This window comes from Talpa europaea (assembly GCF_964194135.1).
Source record: "Talpa europaea genome assembly, chromosome: 9".
Taxonomy (NCBI): Eukaryota; Metazoa; Chordata; class Mammalia; order Eulipotyphla; family Talpidae; genus Talpa; species Talpa europaea.
Genome location: NC_140076.1, coordinates 2,032,183 through 2,051,828, shown reverse-complemented (window position 1 = coordinate 2,051,828; position 19,646 = coordinate 2,032,183). Strand labels below are relative to the sequence as shown.

The 19,646-nt window shown below is 64.5% G+C and overlaps 1 protein-coding gene across 1 annotated transcript in view; it reads left to right on the top strand.

Moving 5' to 3' along the window:
* The window catches only part of NPHP4 (nephrocystin 4), a gene marked incomplete at both ends in the record, with an annotated part of 66,156 nt that extends 47,770 nt beyond the window's left edge, over window positions 1–18,386 (top strand). The window contains 13 exons of the mRNA XM_084244049.1: window positions 6,024–6,184; window positions 6,550–6,730; window positions 9,194–9,319; window positions 11,389–11,603; window positions 12,353–12,579; window positions 12,801–13,050; window positions 15,158–15,311; window positions 15,695–15,780; window positions 16,218–16,303; window positions 17,039–17,210; window positions 17,369–17,548; window positions 17,772–17,915; window positions 18,246–18,386. Of these exons, the coding sequence (XP_084100175.1) occupies window positions 6,024–6,184; window positions 6,550–6,730; window positions 9,194–9,319; window positions 11,389–11,603; window positions 12,353–12,579; window positions 12,801–13,050; window positions 15,158–15,311; window positions 15,695–15,780; window positions 16,218–16,303; window positions 17,039–17,210; window positions 17,369–17,548; window positions 17,772–17,915; window positions 18,246–18,386 (2,123 nt within the window). The remainder of the gene's footprint in view (window positions 1–6,023; window positions 6,185–6,549; window positions 6,731–9,193; window positions 9,320–11,388; window positions 11,604–12,352; window positions 12,580–12,800; window positions 13,051–15,157; window positions 15,312–15,694; window positions 15,781–16,217; window positions 16,304–17,038; window positions 17,211–17,368; window positions 17,549–17,771; window positions 17,916–18,245) is intronic.
* Window positions 18,387–19,646: the final 1,260 nt, after the last annotated feature.

Genomic DNA, 19,646 nt, shown 5'->3' with positions numbered 1-19,646 from the left:
AGATACGGTGCTGTTTTGCTGGTGAGTTGTCCGTCCTTGGCCGAGCCGTGTGGCCGCGGGGGCAGAGGTGAGCAGAGCCCCTGCCCCTGGGCTGGGCAGTGACAGGTGGAGAAGGCCGAGTTAGGGTTCTGGCCAAACGAAAGGTGCTTCGCGACGCTGACCCCAGGCGGGCAAGGTGAGAGCAGAGCCGGCGGGGGCCTGCGGCGAGAGACCAGGGAGCCACTTGCTGGCCAAGACCAGCCCTGAGCACACGAGCTGCTCGGTGGTCGGGAGGCGTGACCCGGACTGGGCACGGCACAGGAGAGACGGCGGGAGGCTGACCTCCTCCTCCCGGGGGTTGACGGTGGCGCGGGACAGGGTCACCAGGGGGTTGTAAGTTACAATGGGAAAGACGGTCTTGTAAAGCCCGTCCAGCCAATGTAGAGCCTGTGCTTTGTTTTCAAGCGTACTTGGAAAGTTGTAAGAACGCAGCGTTCGTGAATATTTGTGTGAGTGTTTGAGGCCCTGGGGCGGGCATCGCCACACCCCACGAGACTGCGTGCTCAGCCTGACTAGGTCGTGGGCCTGCCCGGGCGCCGCGGGCAGTGATCGGTGCCCCCCACCCCGGCAGCTTCCAAAGTGCTTTTTTATGAGAAAAAATTTAAACATCCAATTACTCTGTAGGTCAGTGGAAATCAAAATGGAAATGAGTATTTAAACTGAATGACAAAATAAATACCGCTCCTCGGAAGTAAGGAGATGCGAGTAAAATGGCAAGAATGGAGAAATTTACAGCTTTAAACGCTTAGATTGGGAGGAAGGAAGGTTCTTCTGAGACGCTGACCTAATTGCTCAACTGAAGACGTCTGGGGGGCAACAGATCTGAGGAGAGGAGAGACTAGGACGCTTGACAGTGAGCGCCGAATGCAGGACAGTGGGCGCCAGGGCCCCGGGGCCCCCAGGGGGCCCTTTTCTCGTGCAGGGTCGGAGGCCATCGGCAGCCCCACCCCGCACCCCCCCTGGCCCCCCGTGGGCCCCATGTCTGCTCTTCCGCAGGCCAATCTGAAAAGAGGAGGGGCGTGAGCGCTCAGGCGCCTCTAGCCCTCAAGGACGACCTGCTCTCCTGGGCTCTGATCTCCTGCCTCACGGGCTGAACCCCTTGGGGAGGGGACGCACCCCCAGGGCAGTGGCCTGACCTCCCTGGGCCGCGTGCCCAGACCTGAAGCCGCTCCTGTGAGGTGCTGCTCCCGGAGTTTGCTCCCAGGAGACCCTGAAGTGCTCGGGGGACGCGGCTGCAACGCCTCCGTCCTGTTGCGAGCGTTCCCACGCCACCCCGGCCGCTCGTCAGCTTCCTGCGAGGGGCCCGATCGAGTTGAGATAATTCAATAAGAGGCCAACCGCTTAGAGAGGTTCCTGACTCGAATGTGAACCCCTTTGCAAGATGAATTTCTGAGAGAGAAATTAAGGTCCCTAAATTAAATTTTCTTGCAAGTTGAAGTTCAAAAAATTAAGCTCCAAAATCAAATTTTCTTGTCATCATGCATTACAATTCAAAGTCCGTGATTCCTAAATTGAAGTCTCCTGAAAAGTTCTTTCAGTCTCTCGCACACCGCGTCTCCGCCGAAGGCGGCCCCTGCCCGGCCGGCTCGCGGCTCCCGCTGGGCAGGCGGCTCCCTGGGGTCCCCGGGCCGCTGCCACAGTGCTCAGGGCAGGCCTCGGCGCGGGCCCTCGCGAGCCGCGTCCAGGGCGCCGTTCTGTCGTCGGAGAAATAGAAGTCGTGCAACGCAGCGCAGGTCCAGGAACGGAAAAAATACGCTTTATTTTTTAGAGCAGTTTCAGGCTCAAGGAGAGACTGAGCTTACAGGACAAGGGTGTCACACCCGTCCCGGGGGCAGTGTCACGCAGAGTCACTCGTCACCCAGATCTTCCGCGCCCACAGCCCTCGGCTCCTGCTCCCCCGCGGGCCCCCACCATCTTCAGGCTCCCTGTCTGGGGGCCCAGCCTGTCCAGGCCGGCCTCTCTCGGGCAGTAGTAGCCGCTAAGCTTGCTCCACGTGTCTTCAGGGCTTGATAGTGCATTTCTTTTCAGTGGTAACCGGCGCCCCCACGTCTGGGTGGGCCGCAGCGGATCCAGCCTCTCGCCCCCTGGGGCGTCTGTCTGCTTCTGAGTCTTGGCAGTTAAGGCGAAAGCTGTTACGAACGTTTCTGTTCAGGATTTTGCACAGACGTGATCGTTGACACCTTGGGGCACACACCAGGGAGTGTGACCACGCCCTGTGTGGTGAGGGGGCTCAGTTTGTAAGCAAGGCCACCCCTCCCACGGTGGCCCCGCCGTCCGCACCCTGCAGCCGGGCCTGAGAGTTCTGGGCCACGTCCTCCCTTACACTTGGTGGTGTCGGGCTTCTGGGTTTAGCCACGTGATAGGGGTGGGGTGCCCCCGCGTTTCCATGGCGACGGGGGGTGTGGGCCTCTTCTCACGGGCTGGCCGGCCATCTGTCCACCGTCCTTGGTGAGGAGTCCGTTTAGGTCTTTGGTTCTTTTTTAAATCGGGCTGTTACTTTCCTTAGTGTTCTTGTTTCAAGAATTCTTTGTATTTTTCGGATGCCAGTCCTGTGCCGGGTGTGTGCTCTGCAGACACCTCCGCCCTGTCCGTGGCTTGTCTTTTTCATTCTTAACAGTGTCTTCTGCAGACAGTTTGGAATGTTAACGGCACCCGTTGTCTGAGCTGTCACGGGCCAGGCCTTTGGTGTCTATCTGGAAAGTCCCCTCCAGCCCTGGGGGCTCCGCGCCCTGTCCCGTGTCACCTCCCGGCCTCACGCTTTGGTCTGTGACCCCTTTCGCTTTGGTATCAGGCACACATCTGCGTAACTGCCCCCAACGCGGGGGGGGGGGCTATAGGATGGGGGTGCAGGTGTCTTTTTGAGTTAGTGTTTTCATTTCCTTCAGGTAAACCCCAAAGGTGGGCTGGCTGGGCCCACGGGTGCTGGCTTGGATTTCCGCGGCTCCTGCACCGGGTCCCCACCATACCGTGCCAGCCTATGCCCTGCTGTGCCGGCCTGCGGGCCCCAGTGCGCCCGTGTGTCTATTGGGGTGCGTGTGGGGTGAGGTGGCTGTGGAGTGGGCGACGTGTGTTGGATGCGTGTGTGGACTTGCTGTGCAGTTCACGCTGCTGGTCCCAGCTTCTGTCGTCCCAGGGTGGACGTGTCTGCTGGCCCCACGTCCTGCGGGGCGTCATGGGGCTGGTGGGTTGGTGTCTAACCAGCTTGGTGGGTGTGTGGGGGCCTTTCAGGGGGCCGGGGGCCAGGGAGCGGGCGGTCAGGAGGACGGGGGCAGGAGGTCGGGGGCAGGGGGACAGGGCAGGAGATCAGGGGTCAGGGGACAGTTTCAAAACGGCTGCCTTCCCGCGCGGCCCGCGTCACCCCCTTCCCTGGCTCCCTTCCTTCTAGACGAAGGGATCTTTCCTCCCCGGCCGGCTGTCAAGAGACGGAACAAATGTGCTATTTTAATTTCCCTTTAACGACGATTTCCAGAGTCAGAGCTTGTTGTCACCCCAGGCGCGACAACTGAGGTCCAATTTGTCTATTATTTTTGCTACTTGTCTTGTCTTTTGGGGTGTCACTCTGACTCCTTGGCGTTTCCTTTATCCGTCTGTCCGGGTATTTTCATTCGTGCCAGTTTCTGACGTTTAACCCTTTGGCCCACGGCAGCTCCTGGGGACCTACGCCTGCCGTGGTGCCCGCCTGCTGGGGCGCCCGGCCCAGGGTCCCGTCCCCTCCTGTCGCGTCTCCCGGGAGCCCGTGGGTGCTCCAGAGCCCGAGGCCTGGAAGCGCCGGTGCTGGCCTCGCTGTCCCCGGCAGAGCGCGGGAGTAGATGCTGAAGCCGCTTCTTGCTGGCCCTTCACATCCTGCTTGAATCCTTTCCCCCTGCACACCCCCGGGGCCTGCTACGACGGCCGCTTCCTGGCCGTTCCTCAGAGCGGCCGGATGTGCCGGGCCAGCGGGGTCTCAGGCCCTGCCTGGGCCGGTCCCCTGAGGATGCGTGTCCCCCAGGGGTGAGCGATGGGCTGTCCAGGCAGAGTCCCTTGTTCAATTTGTTTTCAATTTCCTGTTTGCTTTCCTTCCTTTTGGGTTTAGTTTTTGGCGCATTTGCGAGGCTCTAAATAGAACATGGAGGTGGGCTGTGCCCCCCGAGCCCCTCCCTGCCTCGCCCCGCAGCCCACCCCTCGGCCCGGCGTGGGCCGCCGTTTCTGCTCTCCCCCTCGCTTGTTGGCTGGCTCTTGTTGTCAAATAAGCACTTGCTCATATTGAATTCCTTTTCTCTTACCCTGCTGGAAGTGTGCCCAGCACATCTGTCACCTCGCTTTTGGGGTGAACGTTGCACCCGAGCCCGGCTACCCTGGTTGCGCCAGTCACTGGGGGTGTGTTCTGCGCTGGGAGCACGCAGCCTACAGGGCCCGAGTGTTTTGGGTTTACTGTAAGTGGGGGCTGCTAGCGGTGGGGCTCAGGGCCAGTGGGCCCAGAGGAGGGGAGGACATGGGCACACAAGCATGGCCCTCTGTGGCTGTGGCCTCTGTCCCCTCGTGGACATGACCCCCATCCCCTGTTGACATGGCCTCTGTCCCCCGTGGCGGGTGGCCTCCCTGGCTGCCTCCTCATGGCCCCCAGCGCTGCAGGTTGTTAAATTGGGGTTTCGCCATCTGCGCCTCGGGAGACTGCCTTAGCGAGGGTTCAGTTTGCGTTCCTCCTGGGGTGCGTGAAGCTGGTGTCCCTGCCCGCTGCCCCGTCCCGTGTAGATGCGTGTCCCCTCAGAGTCCGTCTTTTCCCCGGTGACTCGGGCGCCGCCTTACCAGCCGCCAAACGCTCTCAAGCTGGTTTTCTTCCTGAATTTTCTGTCTTGTTCCATGAGACCAGAGGTCAGCACGCTGATTTCTGGTAAGGGCTAGACTAGACATTTTAGGCTTTTGGGGTCACATGCCTCCTGATCTCTGGAAACTTCTTTGATGACCCTTCAGAAGTGAGCGGTCTCGGGGCTGGCGGCTGGGTGGGCCTGCGGTGCAGCGGCCGACTGCCCGAGGCCTGTGTGTCCGTGCAGGGCGTGGGACCAGGACACCGGCTGGCCTTGGGGGGGCGGGATTCGGCCCCCTCACTCTCCCTGCCTTCCGAGCCTTTCGCAGCCGCAGGCGCTGGCTCACAGGTGCTGCTTTTTCTCACCATTAGCGTTTCGGTTCCACCTTTACGACAACCGTCCTTCTGCTCTCCTCTTGGTCATCTCGTTTTCTGAGTTGCATAATTCACTCGCTTCAGCGCTTCTGCTTTTGTAGACGTAAGCGACCCAAAGCTGTGGATTTCCCTTTGGTAAACACTTGATGTCTTGTTGGTTGCAATAAGTGGCATTTTTCTGGAACGTCTGTTCTGATTGTGTTTCCCTCTGACAGAGTTATTTAAGACTAAGTTGAAAATTGTTTCAAGGAATTGGCTTCGGGTTTCTTGCGTGCTGCACCGCCATCAGAGAGCCGTGTCACCCCACCCGCCGAGCGTGTTAGGGTGGCTTTGCGGTGCCGTTAGATGCAGTCAGTTTGTGTTAGTGCTCCCGGAGGACTTGAGAAGGCGTCCTCCCTGCTCCTGAGCCTCGCAGTGGGGCCTCGCCGGGAGGGCCTGACCTGCGCCGGCGCCCTGGCACTTGCGGGTCCTGGACGTCCTCCCTGCTTGTGCTGGGTCCCCCGCGCCACCTGTGTGCGTGTGCATGGATGGCCTGTCTCTGGCACACTGTGTGTCCAAGTGATGAACTCCCGGGCAGCCAGTAAGGCCGCTCTCCATCCAGCCGCTGTCCACAAGGACTTGGTGGAAGTATCTTACTGGGGAGAAGCTCCTTGTAGCTCAGCCTGCTCCTCATTCTGCTAATTGGGATGTTTTGTGACAGCTTTGATGACCGTGTCTAGTAAACCGTCACTGTGACAGACACGGAAGTTAGTAATCGTGGCCAGGGCGGACTGTCCAGAGGGTCCGGGGACAGACAGCCTGGGCTCACTGGGTCCTCCATGCGCAGGGGCTCCTGGCTTCCGGCTGACGTACCTGGTGGACCCCGGGTCCCTGACACCTGGAGAGTCGTGCTGGTTCGCCCACTACCTGGCCGTGCAGACCCTGCAGATGGACGTCTGGGACGGGGACTCCCTGCTGCTTTTGGGGTCTGCGGCTGTGCCTCTGAAGGTAGGGCGGGCGGGGCGGGGCGGTGCCCATTCCCTGCTTTGTCCTGTAGCTCCTCCACCTTCCTCCCTGCGAGGGCCCTGAGGGAGGCTGCCCGGCCTGTGTGTGCAGCCTGCTGTCAATTCCATGGGGGAACTGGTGGCACTTTATTTAAAAACATGTGGAAAGACCCCAATATCAAGTTGGGGTTTTCAGGAGAAGGCAGACTCCCTCTGCCTCAGCTGCCCTCCGACTGCTGCCGGTCGGGGTGTTCTTTGGATCCTGTCCTCTGTGCACCGCCCTCCACAGTGGCTTCCCTCGGTGGGCGCCGGTGCACCTGCGGCTCCTGCTGGCGGTCGGCTCTGCCCTGAGAGGCTTCTCCTCCGCAGCATCTCCTCCGCCAGGGGCGGCCGGCCGTGCAGGTCTCGCATGAGCTGGACGTCGTGGCCACCGAGTACGAGCAGGACACGATGGTAGTGAGCGGAGACCTGACTGGCTTTGGCAGTGTCAAGCCCATCGGTGTCCACATGGTGGTGAAGGGCCGGCTGCACCTGACCTTGGCCAACGTGGGTAAGTGTCCTTTCCCAGCAGCCACTCGCTGCCCGGCTGGAGCGGGAGCCCCCAGGCCTGCAGCCACATGGTGGCGTCAGACGCACTGTGAATGCAGAACATTCACAGCAGCCCGCCCGCTGCGGCTGTCCTGGGCCACCGGGCCTGTCGTGACCGCTGAGCATCAGTCCTGGACCCTGGGCCTGGCACCAGTGCTTGTGCCTCTGCTTTCCAGTTAGGGCTTGGGATCTTACCTGTCTTCGTCTTGTCCACTTCTTGTTTCTTGGTGGTACCCACGGGCCTCTCTGTGACTGTCCTCAGAGCAAGTGGCCGCTCCGGGAGAGGTGGCACGTTAGCTCACAAGCTGCCTCTTCATGGTGGAGGGAGAGCCACGGCCCTGGGCCGGCAGCTGGAGAAGCGGTTCTCCAGGGTCCAGCGCTTCACTCCCGCTGGCGTCCTCGATGCGCATCTCAGGAGGCTGACCCTGGCCCTTTCTATCATGTGCCTGTTGGCCAGGGGCCTGGGGGCCCTGCCTGGATGTCCACAAGGCTCCACTGAGGCCCCTGATGAGACAGCGTCAGGCTGCTGGAGCCGGCACGGGACAGAGGCCCCTGAGCCCCGCGAGGACAGAGGCGACCCCCCAGCCTCCCTCAAGGGTTTTGTTGTTTTCTGGGTGAACTGAAAGCAGGACAGAAACAAACCGTGTGGTGCTGTTGTGTGTGTGGATGGGAAGCACACCGCTGGTGCTTTTCTGGGGAGGTTTCCCATCCCTCAGAACCCGGGCTGCTCTGAAAGCCGGGCCCCCGGGCCCCGTTCCGGTGCTGAGGCCTGAGCCGGCCGGCCGGGCAACCAGGCAGCGGGCACCGCACTCATTAAGCCAGCCGGGGGCTGCGGCGGCTTGTTTACAAATGCGGAGTCCGAGGCTGCCTGGAAAACAGACAATCTGGAAACAGCGAAACTCAATTAGGTTCTGGGAAATAAATGAGCCACGTGTGGGCCGCAGCGTCACTCACGCTCGTGGGCCAGGGAGTCGCCGGCATCGCGCCTTCAGGCCGTGGCTGTTTTTATATTTAATTCTCCAGCCCACAGATGTGCAGTGTGACTCTAGGTCTTAAAATCTTATCTTCAGAAGAAAGATTAGCTCCATTATACGTTATCTTAAATTGTCATTTTCATACTTTGCCTGCACGAGGGAGATAAGCCCACGGGGAGAGGGGCCGAGAGGCCGCTCGAGAGGCCGGCAGGGCGGGAGGACCGACTGCTCCTCTCGAGGGGCTTTGCTTTCCTGTCCTCCTGCGTATTTTTGTGGGAGAAATCTCTTTTCTTTCTCTATGAAACTGGCGGGCAGGCGCCGGGCAGCAGCGCCAGCCCCCATTGGCATGACGGCCACGTGGCAGCAGGGAACAGAAACTGGGCCCGGACAGCACTCACTGTCCCGGCCGGCCCGCTGGGCGCCTCCTGTGGTCACACTGGGTGCAGGTGCCGTCACTCCCACCCAGCGCCAGGCAGCCACCCCGCTCTGCTGGGCTCAGACAATCCCTCGGCTCCCAGCAGCCTGTGCGCCCGGCGCCCTGCTGTCATGGAGACCACACAAGGCTGAGACTTTATCCCCTGATGCTGCGACGCGGCCGGTCAGCTGGGCGGTGGCCACTGTGTGGCTCGTCCCGCTCGCCGGGGCTGCCTCTCCTCTGAGAGCCAAGCTCCGGGGCCTGCTCGTCCGTCCCTGTGGCCATCTGGACCAGACCTGACCCGGCAGCCCACCCTGCCCCCGCCGGCCGTCGTGATGGGGGGCACAGAGAGCGGAGCCTGGGCTGGCTGGGCTGGGGCTCTGTGGGCTCTTGCTCCCTCACATGCATGGGGTGCGGTGCTGGGACCCGAGGTGACGGTCAGCACTGGGCGCTGGCTCTGGTCCATCTTAGCGCCATGACCCCGCACTGCCCACAGGCTCTGGGCTCCCGAGGCCCTGGCCCCTCCCCCCGTGGCGCGGGCCCCTGCACGCGGGAGCCTTGTGTGGCGGCCGTGGGCCCGGAAGCGCTGGCCTTGGCGTCTGTTCTTGGACTTCAGCCCACTGAGCCGGTCCTGGACGTGGCAGGGCCTTTCTCGGAGACAGGTTGGCCCGACCACAGTGGCTGCTACCAGGGACAGACGGGGCCACGGAGACGAGGGGCCTGTGCTGTGGCCAGAGACCTCCGCCTCCGCGGGCAGGGGCTGCGGCTGTGCGGGGCCGAGTGTGCATTCGGGGTGCAGGTCTGCCCGGGGGCTGTCTCCCTGTGTCTCTGTGAGAAGCGCCCGCAGGGGCTGTGTGGGGCGGTGCCCTCTGGTGTGCGTGGACGCGGCCGGGGGCGCCCAGGAGCCCGGCCTGTGCAGCGCGACGCTTGTACCCGGGCGTCGTGAGTTCGGGGCGTCGGGCCATTTGAAGGCACAGGGGCTTCCGAGGCTCCCGTGGCTTTCGCGGCATTCATGTTCCGCGGGTGTTTCCCGTAGGTCACGTGTGTGAGCAGAGGGCGAGGAGTCCCAGCTCCTTGCCGCCGTCCCGGTCACGGGTCATCTCCTGCGACACAGCCGGCCGCTTCCCAGGGGGCAGTCTCTTCGCCAGCGGGAGCCCCAGAGGTGCGTGGCACATGCGGCAGGCGGGGCGGGCGGGGGGGGGCTGCACGGGCTGGCTGGGTGTGCGGGGGTGGGTGGCAGAAGGCTGCGCACGTGTGTTCCCATGGGAGTGTGCATGCACACAGGAGTGTGTGAGGGGCTACGTGTGTGTGGGCAAGCATGGGTGTGTGTGGGCGTCCGTGCCCTGGATCTGGGGCCAGCGCAGGCGCTGCACGGCAGCCCCGGGCCAGCTCGGCCGCCCGTGCCCCGTCCCCGTGCTCGGCCAGCACCACGCCCGCTGCTGGTGCCGTGCAAGCTGCCCGCGGTGTTCGTGGAGAAGTGACAGTCCTCCAGCGGCATTTGTTTTGGTTAGCTGCTCGTCCGCCGCAGGGGAGGAGTTGATGAAGAGGTCGGGAGAAGCACAGGCTGATTTTAAAAACCTAATTTGAAACTCCCTGTGTTGGGAAGAGGAATGAACCGATTACGAAGCTGGGGAGTAAGCCCTGGGCGGCGAGCGCTCCTTCCCGGCAGGGCCTCCAGCCTCCCATCCCCTGAAATCTCCCGCGAGCCTGAGTATGAAGGCCTGCGGTGAGAATTGGGGTGGGGGTGTCCTTTCCACCGTCCGGGCACACCCCTCGGGCAGGGCTTACTCTGGTGGGACACCGTGCAGACCTCCAGACGGCCAGGGCCATCAGGACGGACACCTGTGCCCGGGGGACCCAGAGCTGCAGCTGGCAGAGTGGGGAGGCCGCTGGTTTCTTGCCTGCACCCCACATTCAGAATTCCCTGAAACTCCAGCAAAGCCTGTGGACCCGGGACCTCCTCCCGGGCCAGGTGGGTTCAGGTTCAAGGCCCAGGCAGGCTGGGGTCTGTTCTGGTCCCGCCTCCTCGCTTTAAAGTTGAGGAACCGAGGCAGAGAGAGGCCAGGTGGCTTGGCAGGTGGTGAGGGCCATGGCAGGGAAGGCGGACGAGACTCTGGACCTCCTGCCTCGGGGCCAGTGCGCCTGCATCCCAGCCTGGCCTCCAACCACTCCCCTCTGGCGTGCTGGCTCCCCAGGAGAAGCCCCCTGGGAATGAGTGGCCGTCTGCACTCTAGGCCGGGCCCGGCCTGTCAGGGGCTCCTGGCAGCGGCTTCTGAGGATCAGTTGAGGGAAGTGGGTGCCTCCAAGCGCTATTTCCACCAAAACCAGAGGATGCTCTGTCAGTGAGCTGTGTCTTCGCTGCCTGGACGGGGCTCTGGAAGGGAGTGGAAGATGTGTAGCAGGTTCTCAGTGCTTCCCGGCTCCCAGTGCAGGCCCTGCCACTCCGCCTTCCTCTGGTCTCCTGGGAACTGGGCCACAGGCATTTGTTGGGCACTGAGAACCCTGGGGGCGCCTGAGCATCGTTGCTGCACTGATGCCTACACCTGCGACCCCAGGCCTCAGGCGGCTCCATCCCACCCAGGCTGGGTCTCCGGTCCGGCTTGCCACGCCCCCGAGATCTCTGGAATGTTCTTTGGGGCAGCCATTTAAGAAGACTGAACCAACTCATAGCATCTAAAAGGAAATTCAGGGGCTTAAAATGCAGCGGTGGCAGGAGCCTGGAACTAGTGCTTGTTCACTTGTGGTGGAGGAAGGGGGGAGGCGGGGAGGGGCCCTCACGCAGGGGCAGGGAGGGGGCACTCTGGAGGCTCAGGCAGGTGGCAGAAGGGGGTGCCCAGCTGGTGTTCACCCCCCGAGGCTTTGAGGGTGCCCGAGAGTCAGGAAGGACCCTGGTTCTGGAGTGGGCGCCCCCTCCCTGCTTGCCCATTGGGCAGGGCGAGTGAGCCCCGGAATCTCACCAGTCAGCCCGGCATGGCCGGTGCAGGCTCAGGAGCAAAGAAACGCAGCTCTTCCCTGTCCCTGCAGCCTGGTCAGTGCCACCCTGCTCCCCTGCGCGTGTGGGGTTACCTGGAGGCCTGGGGGGCGCAGTGGAGACACCCCCAGCTCTGTCTTAGAGCACACAGGAAGGGGCAGGGCTGCCAGAGAGCGCCTGCCCACCCCGCAGTGCTGGGGCGCTGGGTCTGCTGGAACTAACCCTACACTTTAACCCCTGCCCCTTCTTGAACCTTCCAGCTGCGAGAAATGTGGTGCAAGCGCAGAAGCTGGCCGACTTGGACAGCGAGCTGGCAGCCCTGCTGCTCACGCCGCTGCCGCAGGGGCGCGCCGGGGGCCGGGGAGCCCGCGGCGAGGGCGAGGCGGTCCGCAGGCGCAAGCTGGCCAGGATGCGGGCTGTGCGCCTGCAGGAGCTGGGCGCGGGGGGCGCTGGGGAGCGTGGCCTCAGGAGCGCCGTGCAGGTGAGGCTCGCGGGGTGCCCCAGGGGCCCTGCCCTCGACCCTCCCCGCTGCCTGGCTGTGTCCTCCCCCCCCCACCCCCGGCCCTGCTGGAGGCGTCACTCTCCCAGCAAGTTTCCAAGCGGGGGTTACCTAGGGGCGCGCCTGTCGGGCGCACCCTTGGAGGCTGTTCCCAGGGTGCCGGGAGCCTGGGCTGGGGGGGCTCGGCGGGGAGGGGTCTCGGCAGCCCCAGGTCTGGGGCACGCAGCTGCGAGCCCCCGTCCGTGCCGAGTCTCGCGAGCAGTGAAGTTCCCATTTGCCGCTAAAAGTCTGCGGGCCTTGTAACATCGCACTGCTGAGGAGGCCGGGAGGCTGGACATGCCCTCGGCTTTGAGGGCGGAGCAGCCCTGGGGAGGATCCCGCTGCGCCCCCACAGCTGCGCCCCCACAGCTGCGCCCCCATGGTGTGGCCTCGGGGTCCTGGCTCAGGGCCTGAGAGTGCCAGGGAGGGTGTGGAGGCTGGGGATGGGGAGCCCTCGGGACTGGAGAGACCGGGCATGGGTGGGGCCACAGCAGGGCGGGGCGGGGGAAGGGCCCTAGCGGGGACCAGGCGCAGGGTCAGGGCACCGGCTTTGGAGGGGGCTCGGCCCTCCCAAGTGTGGAGGATTGGGGTGGCTCCAGAAGAAAATGGGTGTGGGGCGGCGCAGGGGACCAGAAGACAGCCGGGTGCCCGCGCGAGGGGCCCTGGCTCAGCGGCGCGTCCCGCAGGCCCAGCAGAGCGCGCTGGCGCAGCACGCGCGGGACCTGCAGGTCATCGCCGCCTACCGGGAGCGCACCAAGGCCGAGAGCATCGCCAGCGCCCTGAGCCTGGCCATCACCGCGCGGCACACGCTCTCCGCCGCGCTGGGCGTCGCTGAGTTCTTCGAGTTTGCGCTCCGGAATCCCCACAACACGCAGCACACGGTGACCATTGAGATCGACAACCCCGAGCTCAGGTGGGAACCGGGGCGCGACCCCGGCCCTGGCCCCGCGGGTAGAGGAGCCCCTGTGCGAGGAGGGGCCCTGGGCTGGGTGGTGCCCCTGGGGTCCTGCCTGAGAGCTAAGCCCATCTGGCTGGGGGCCGGGGGTTCGCCTTTGCCCGGTGCCAGCCAGGGCGGGCACCTCCCTGCAGGCCTAGCCAGGCACAGCCTGTGCTCAGCACCTGTCTCCCCTCTAGCCTCGTGCTGGACAGTCAGGAGTGGAGACATTTCAAAGCCGCGGCCAACCTGCACACGCCGGTGGAGGAGGACATGTTTCACCTGCGGGGCGACCTGCCCCCCCAGCTCTACCTGCGCCCCAGGGAGACCGCCCACGTGCCCTTCAAGTACCAGAGCTTCTCCTTGGGCCAGCCGGCCCGGGCGCAGGTGGGCAGGCCGCTCTCTGGCACCAGCCCTGGTCCTTGGGCACCTGGGGCGGAATATTGGGGCGTGGGGAGTGAGGGCGCTCTGGAGCTTGGCACGCACCCCCAGTCGGCCAGGAGCAGCCTGTTGGGCTGTCGGCGTGGCTCCTGGTGGTGGCGAGTGCTCTTAGAAGCAGACGTGGGGGCCGGGGCGCCCCCTCATCCCCGGGAGTCCTTGCCTCCAGGCCCTCTGAGCAGCGTCCCACATGCACGTCTCTGTGCACGCGAGAGGCTGTGTGTTCACACCCGCCACGCGGGCGCTCCTGGCCGCCTTCTCCCTGCGCTTGGGACCCCACTTCTGAGCGAGGACCTGGCTCTGGCATCGCCGCTGTGTCTGATGTCGCTTGCTCAGTCCGGAGGTCGCGCTGGCTGAGACCTCCGCCCTGGGGCTCCGGGGTGGCCCTTTCTGCCCTGGAGACTCCTCTCCGGCAGCTGCGTCGCCAGCCTGCTACGCAGCTAGATTTGTTTGTCTCAGTTTGTTTTCAAACTCCAGAGATCTTTGCTTTTCCTTTTGATTTAATGTTTTAATTAAGTAAAAACATTTACATAATCGAGCCCCACATCAACCTATAAAATGAGACTCCAGAAAGATCCTGCTTTCTTTTCCGCCCCCCATTCTCCCATTCTGTCCTGTGTGTGTGCACGGAAGCATGTGTGTGCGCACATGTGCTCTGAAAGGCTGCGTGTGCACGTGATAGCGCCTGAGTTTAGGTGCACGTTGGCCTGTGGCACACGTGCAGACATGCACACACGTATACACATGTGCTGGTGCACGCGTGCAAATGCAACCATATGTGTGCCTGTGCATGCTTGCCCACCGGCACACATATTCCCATGCTGGGTGTGGACATGGGCCTGGGGGCCGCCGGAGGTGCCGGGCGCTGGCCCTCTCCTCTCTGCGCCGGCGCCCGCGTCCGGACTGTCCTCTCGGGTTCAGCCGGCCCTCTGCTGTGTCCCCTCTTGCGGCGACGCGTCGCCTGAGCACGTGCATTCTCCTGAACGCCTCTCGGGGGAGCTGGCCCATTTTGCACTGATTGATCATTTTTAAAGCTTTTATTGAACTCCACAAACGTTGCCGGCTCTGTCAGAACTCGTGAGTGTTGCGAAAACAACAGCGACGAGGGAGCTCAGTCTCAGGCCCCGTCACCCCGCAGGCCCGTGGCTCTCAGCTGTGTCCGCCGCGTTGCCGCTGTGCGCTCAGGTTCTAGCGGCAGGACCTGCTCGGGGGCTCCCCGGGTCACGGGGTCTGCGGCACAGGTCGCTTTCCTGGGTGCCGTGTCCCGTGTTCACGCAGCTCCCTGGCCCTCGGCCGTTGGGCAGTGGGTGGGGCTGCTGTCCTGTGTCCAGGCCCCGCGTGTGGCCCTGGGCCCCGCAGGGGGACGGCCAGCCACGTTGCTGCCCTCGTGGCTTCTGTTCCAGTGGGCTGGTGGGGCCGCCTGCGGGGTCGGCATGGGTGGTGGTCCTTGCGCAGGGTTAGCATGTTGTGCCTGTGAAACACTTTTTCTTTAATCTGATGGCTCGTGTTGTCGGCTGTGCCATGAAGAAAAAGCTTGTCTTGGGGCCTCGGGCTGCTTCCAGCGCCTGCTGGGGTTTCCTGAGGACACTGCCGCTGGCCGGGCCGCGTGGGGGATAGGCCGCGCAGGCCTTTGGAGTTGCGTTGGTCACTTGGTAGAATACTGTTGCCAGGCCCTGAAGAGCAAAGAGAACTCGGGGGCTTCCAGGCGGCAGAGACCGCAGCGGCAGGAAGCTACCTGCCCCTCCGGCCCTGGGCAGCCGGGGACGCGCTGGCGGTGATACCTGAGCCGGTCAGAGGCGGCCATGGCCTGACACGCGGACCTCTAGGGCACCGGCCATTGCAGGGCCTCCGGGAGCTGGAGGCTGGTGTGCGGTGCCAGGAGGCCCTCCTGGCATGCAGAGGGCCAGTGGCAGGCAGGTGGACTGGGAGAGGCCCGGGCCACGGACCTTTGCCTTCGGCGTTCGGGCCCGCATGCGAGGGAGCATGCCCGTGTGGCCCTGCCGCGCCGCCCAGAGTCCCGCCACGCCTGTCCTTCCCGCTTCTCGGGGTGGTGGGCATGGGCCGGTGTGGCCCTCACCGGTCGGGGGCAGCTGTGATGCCGCATCTACTCTGCCCGCAGGTGGTGTTCCGCGCAGGGGGCAAGCCCCTGGCCATGCTCTGCCTGACCGTGGAGGCGCAGCCCCATGTGGTGGACCAGACCTTCCGCTTCTACCACCCTGAGCTCACCTTCCTGAAGAAGGCCATCCGCCTGCCCCCCTGGCACACGCTCCCAGGCAGGTGCCGGGTCCCAGCGGTCCACACGGTGTCAGGGACGGGCAGGCTCTCCCGGGCCACAGGCGGTCACCCGTGTCACCTTCAGGCTCGTTCTCGGCAAGTGATGTGGCCGCTGGCTGTTGTCACTCAGCCTCCAATGGGCCTGGGGTGCCCGGGCCTGGTCCCACCCCTTACCCACAGCCCCTCCCACTGGCCTCCTCCCTGTGCCCTTTGGAAGGAGACACGGGCTTGGGTCAGCGCTGGCATGACAGCGCACCCTTGGCCGCAGGGGATGCCGGCCGCGTCCCTCAGGGGCTGAGCCGCTTCCCTGCAGGGTCTGTGGGGCGGGGTGGGCCCCGCCTGCTGGGAAGTGACCTCTGCTCTGGCTCCTTGATTGGCCCAGGTGCTCCCGTGGGGCTGCCTGGCGAGGTCCCCCCGGTCCACGTCCGGTGCAGCGACCCCAACGTCATCTGCGAGACCCAGAGCGTGGTGAGTCTGCCGGGCTGTGCGCCCCCCGCTGCACCCCCGCTTTCATCTGAGGTTTTACTGAAGTGGCTCGTCAGGTGCGAAAGGGCTATTTTGACATCCTGTGAGAGTTTTATGAATGAGTTTTCATTTTTCCTTAATTATTGAATTTAAATTAAAAAAAGGCTGGAGCGCCGCGATGAAAGCGAGGGTAATTAAGCACTTATTAATTGCCGTTGTGTGGGGACACGGCGGCGCTGGGATGCGGTAGGCGCCGTCCCCTGCAGAACGGAATTATTGAGCTCAGCATCAAATCAAGAAGTGAATGATTTTCTCTTTTGCAGTGAGAAAACGGAATTCTGCCTAGTACAGAGATCACGCTTCCCTGGGGGCGGGGGCCTGGGCCTCGCACCGGCCTGGGGGTTGGGCTGGGGTCACCCGACGCTCCCTCTGTGTGGCAGGGCCCCGGGGAGCCGCGGGACGTGTTTCTGAAGGCGGCCAGCGGCCCCAGCCCCGAGACCAAGGCCTTCTTTGTCGCCGTGTACACGTGAGTGCGGCCTCCGTGTCTGGGGGGCGGCCGAGGGGTGGGGAGAGGCCTCTGCCACTCCTGTTGTGACCGGGTGGGCCTTTGGCCTTCGCTCTGCGGGATTCCGGGGTGGCAGGAGGCTCCTCTCGGCCACACCCATGGGGGACGCCCGGTTGCCCCCAGGAGAGATGCTCAGCTCGGCCGCCAGGCTTTGGTGTGGAGTCGAGTCTGCTGGGACCTGACCCGGGCCCACACTGGGGACCCCCACTCAGGAAGGGGCGGGTGGTCCCTGTCCTTGATGCCTGAGACTGCCCCTGGAGTCTGTGCCCCGGTGGAATAACCTTTAACGCTTCCTCCTGAGTTGCGTGGCTCAGCCCCCAGAAACCCCACCAGCAGGGAGGGTGTGCACCGCCGTCCCCAACATGGGAGGGGTCACTGCGTTCCTGGACTGAGGGCTGCGCCCGAGCTGCACCTGCAGGGTGGACTTGGAGGGCAGCTCTCATGGCACCCAGCGGCGAAGTGGGGTCTAGCCCCCCGCCCTAGCACCAGGGCCCACCCGGGGCTCCCGCTCAGGCCCTGAGTCCAGGGGTTTGGGTTTATCTCCCCTAGTCACTCGCCAGGTGCAGCCCCGCCCCAGAGACCTCTGTTTGGGTCGGAGGGGACTTGGGGACGGGGGTGACAGCAGCTGTCAGTCCCGGGCCCTGCCCAGCGCCCACGGCGCCCTGGCGGTGGCCTGCCCGAGCCCTCTGTCTTCAGGGACCGCTGGCTGACGGCGCCCGCGCAGGTCTGGCAGGTGCACCTGCACTCCCTGCAGCGCGTGGACGTCTCCTGTGTCACCGGCCAGCGCACCCGCCTGTCCCTGGTCCTGCGGGGGTCACAGACGGTCAGGAAAGTGAGAGCCTTCACCTCGCACCCCCAGGAGCTGACGGTGCGTGTGACGTCCCTCCGCTGCCCCACCGGGCGGGGGGCCCAGGGCAGCAGGCTGCTGGCTGCTCAGCCCGAAACACTGGAGCGGGCTGGCCGGCCGGTGGCCCTGGGGCCCCTCAGTCCCCGGGCACCGACCCACCCCTCCTCTCGTTCTTGAAGACGGACCCCAAGGGCGTGTTCGTGCTGCCGCCCCACGCGGTGCAGGACCTGCATGTGGGCGTGCGGCCCTGGCGGCCGGGCAGCCGCTTCCTGCACCTCAACCTGGTGGACGTGGAGCTGCACCAGCTGCTGGCCGCCTGGCTCGTGTGCCTCTCCTGCCGGCCGCCCCTCATCTCCAAGGTCTGCATGCGCGGCCGTGGTGCGGGCCGGGTGCCTTCTTGGTGTCCTCCTGGGCCCCCCTGCCTGACCCAGGCAGGAGCTTCCTCCTCGTCCCCCTGCACCGTGTGGGGGCGGCTGCCGTCCCGGGACCCCCAGCCAGGCTCAGGGGCGGCTGGAGATGCCTGGAGGGCATGAGTGGGCCCAGCAGGTGCCTGGAGAGCCCACACCCCCTCCTGCCCCCCAGGCCTTTGAGATCAGGCTGGCCGTGGGGGACGGGAAGGGCGCCAACAAGCGGATCACCTACACCAACCCCTACCCCGCGCGGAGGGCCTACCGCCTGCTCTGCGACCACCCCGACCTGCTGCAGTTCAAGGAGGACACCTTCCAGGTGCGGGCGGGCGGGGGCTGCGCAGCGGGGACGGGCAGGGGTGTGGGCACTGGCACCTGCTCCTTCCAGGCTTGGGGCGGGGCGGGGGCGCAGGCCAGGGGGGTGCCCACCCAGACTGAGCTGGGGCAGTGCCCTCGGGGCAGAGTGGACCCTCTGCTGCCCGGCCCCCCGGAGCCCCCTTGAAGCCCCGTGCCCATCCCCAGAAGGGCCAGCAGGCGGGCCTGGAGTCTGGGCCTCGGCCCCGGGTGCAGGGTGAAGTGCCCTTCGGTGTCACGTGGAGGGCGGGCGCTGGGAAGGGGCCTGGGGGGCGCCTCTGACGCCTGTTTGCAGGTCGGGGGCGGAGAGACCTACACCATCGGCCTGCGGTTCGCGCCGGGGCGCAGCGCGGGGGAGCAGGAGCTCCTCATCTACATCAACGACCAGGAGGACAAGACGGAGGAAACCTTCTGTGTGAAGGTCATTTACCAGTAGGGCCGGCCGCTCCGCAGCCCCCGCGCCGCGCCGCTCCTGGCCGGGGCCGTGAGGCCGGAGGCTCGACCCCAGCGCTGGCGCTGCTCTGGCTTGACTCAGGAAAACCTATTTTTCAAATCATCTTAAATGGCAAAATTATGTTTTTCTCACTGGATTTTGTACAAACGCTTACTTGCTACACGATGTTTTGTACGGGAATTTCCTACTTTTAAAAGTTATTTATGAAAGAGGAAGCTTGCACGTGTTTTCTCTGAGCGGTGTCTGGAGTGTTCAGTCACCGTCGGGGCGTCTGTCCCGGGCCTGCGGCTCCCTCGAGGACAGGAAGGCCGAGGGCGGTGAGGCCGGGAGGCCGCACAGCAGGTGCGTACGCGTCTCGGGCCAGGGGGCTGCCCTGAGGGCGCCCTGGTCTCTGGCGCTGTGGGCGTCACTGCTGTCTGCTTGGGTGGCCTTGTGGTCCGCGGCGGTGGCGGCAGTGCGTGAGCGCAGGGACGGGCTTCCTGCACCCGCCCGCCCAGGCCGTCCCGCCCGCGGCATCACCCACCCCGCTGGGCAGGGGGCGTAACTAGTTTGCCGGGTCTTGTCCCCGAGTGCCGCTGTCTGGGCGCCTGCCCGGTCCGTGTGTCCAGCTCCTGCCGTGTCTGGCGATGGGGGGCAGCGTGCCCTGCCAGCCTGCCCTGTGGCCTCCTGCTGGTTCTGCCCTGCTGCGTGGCTTTAATTAGGCTCTGGAGACTTGCTGTCTGTACCCCAGCGGGCGAGGGCGCGCTGGCAGAAGGCAGGCTCCCCAGTCACGTGTGTGCATCTGCCCAAAGTCGATGGTCCCGTTTCCTTGCTGCCCTCCTGCCAGCGAGGGTGGGCGGGACTTTCTCCTCCCCGAGCCCGAACTGTGTGGAGGCCGCAGCCAGCCCTGAGGTCTGCGCCGGGGTCGGGGGGGGGAGGTGTTGGGCGGGGACCAAGTTGCTGGACACCCCCCTGATAACACAATTTCCTTGTTGAATAAAAGCTGGCACCACGGCCGTGGGCCAGCCGCCTTGCCCAGACCGCAGGCCAGGTTCACGGCACTCGGGTGGCAGGGACGGACCTGCCCCCTCGTGCCAGCTGTGGGCCTGTCTCCTGCGCCAGGCCAGGGTCTGGCTGGGCATCGCCCGGAGGAGGCCGCTGCGTGGCAGGAGAAAGCAGGGCCCGGCGCCATCTTTCAAAGGGAACATTATTGTTTCCACCAGGGACATTTTTTCATTTTATTTTATTTCTCCCCGCCAGCTC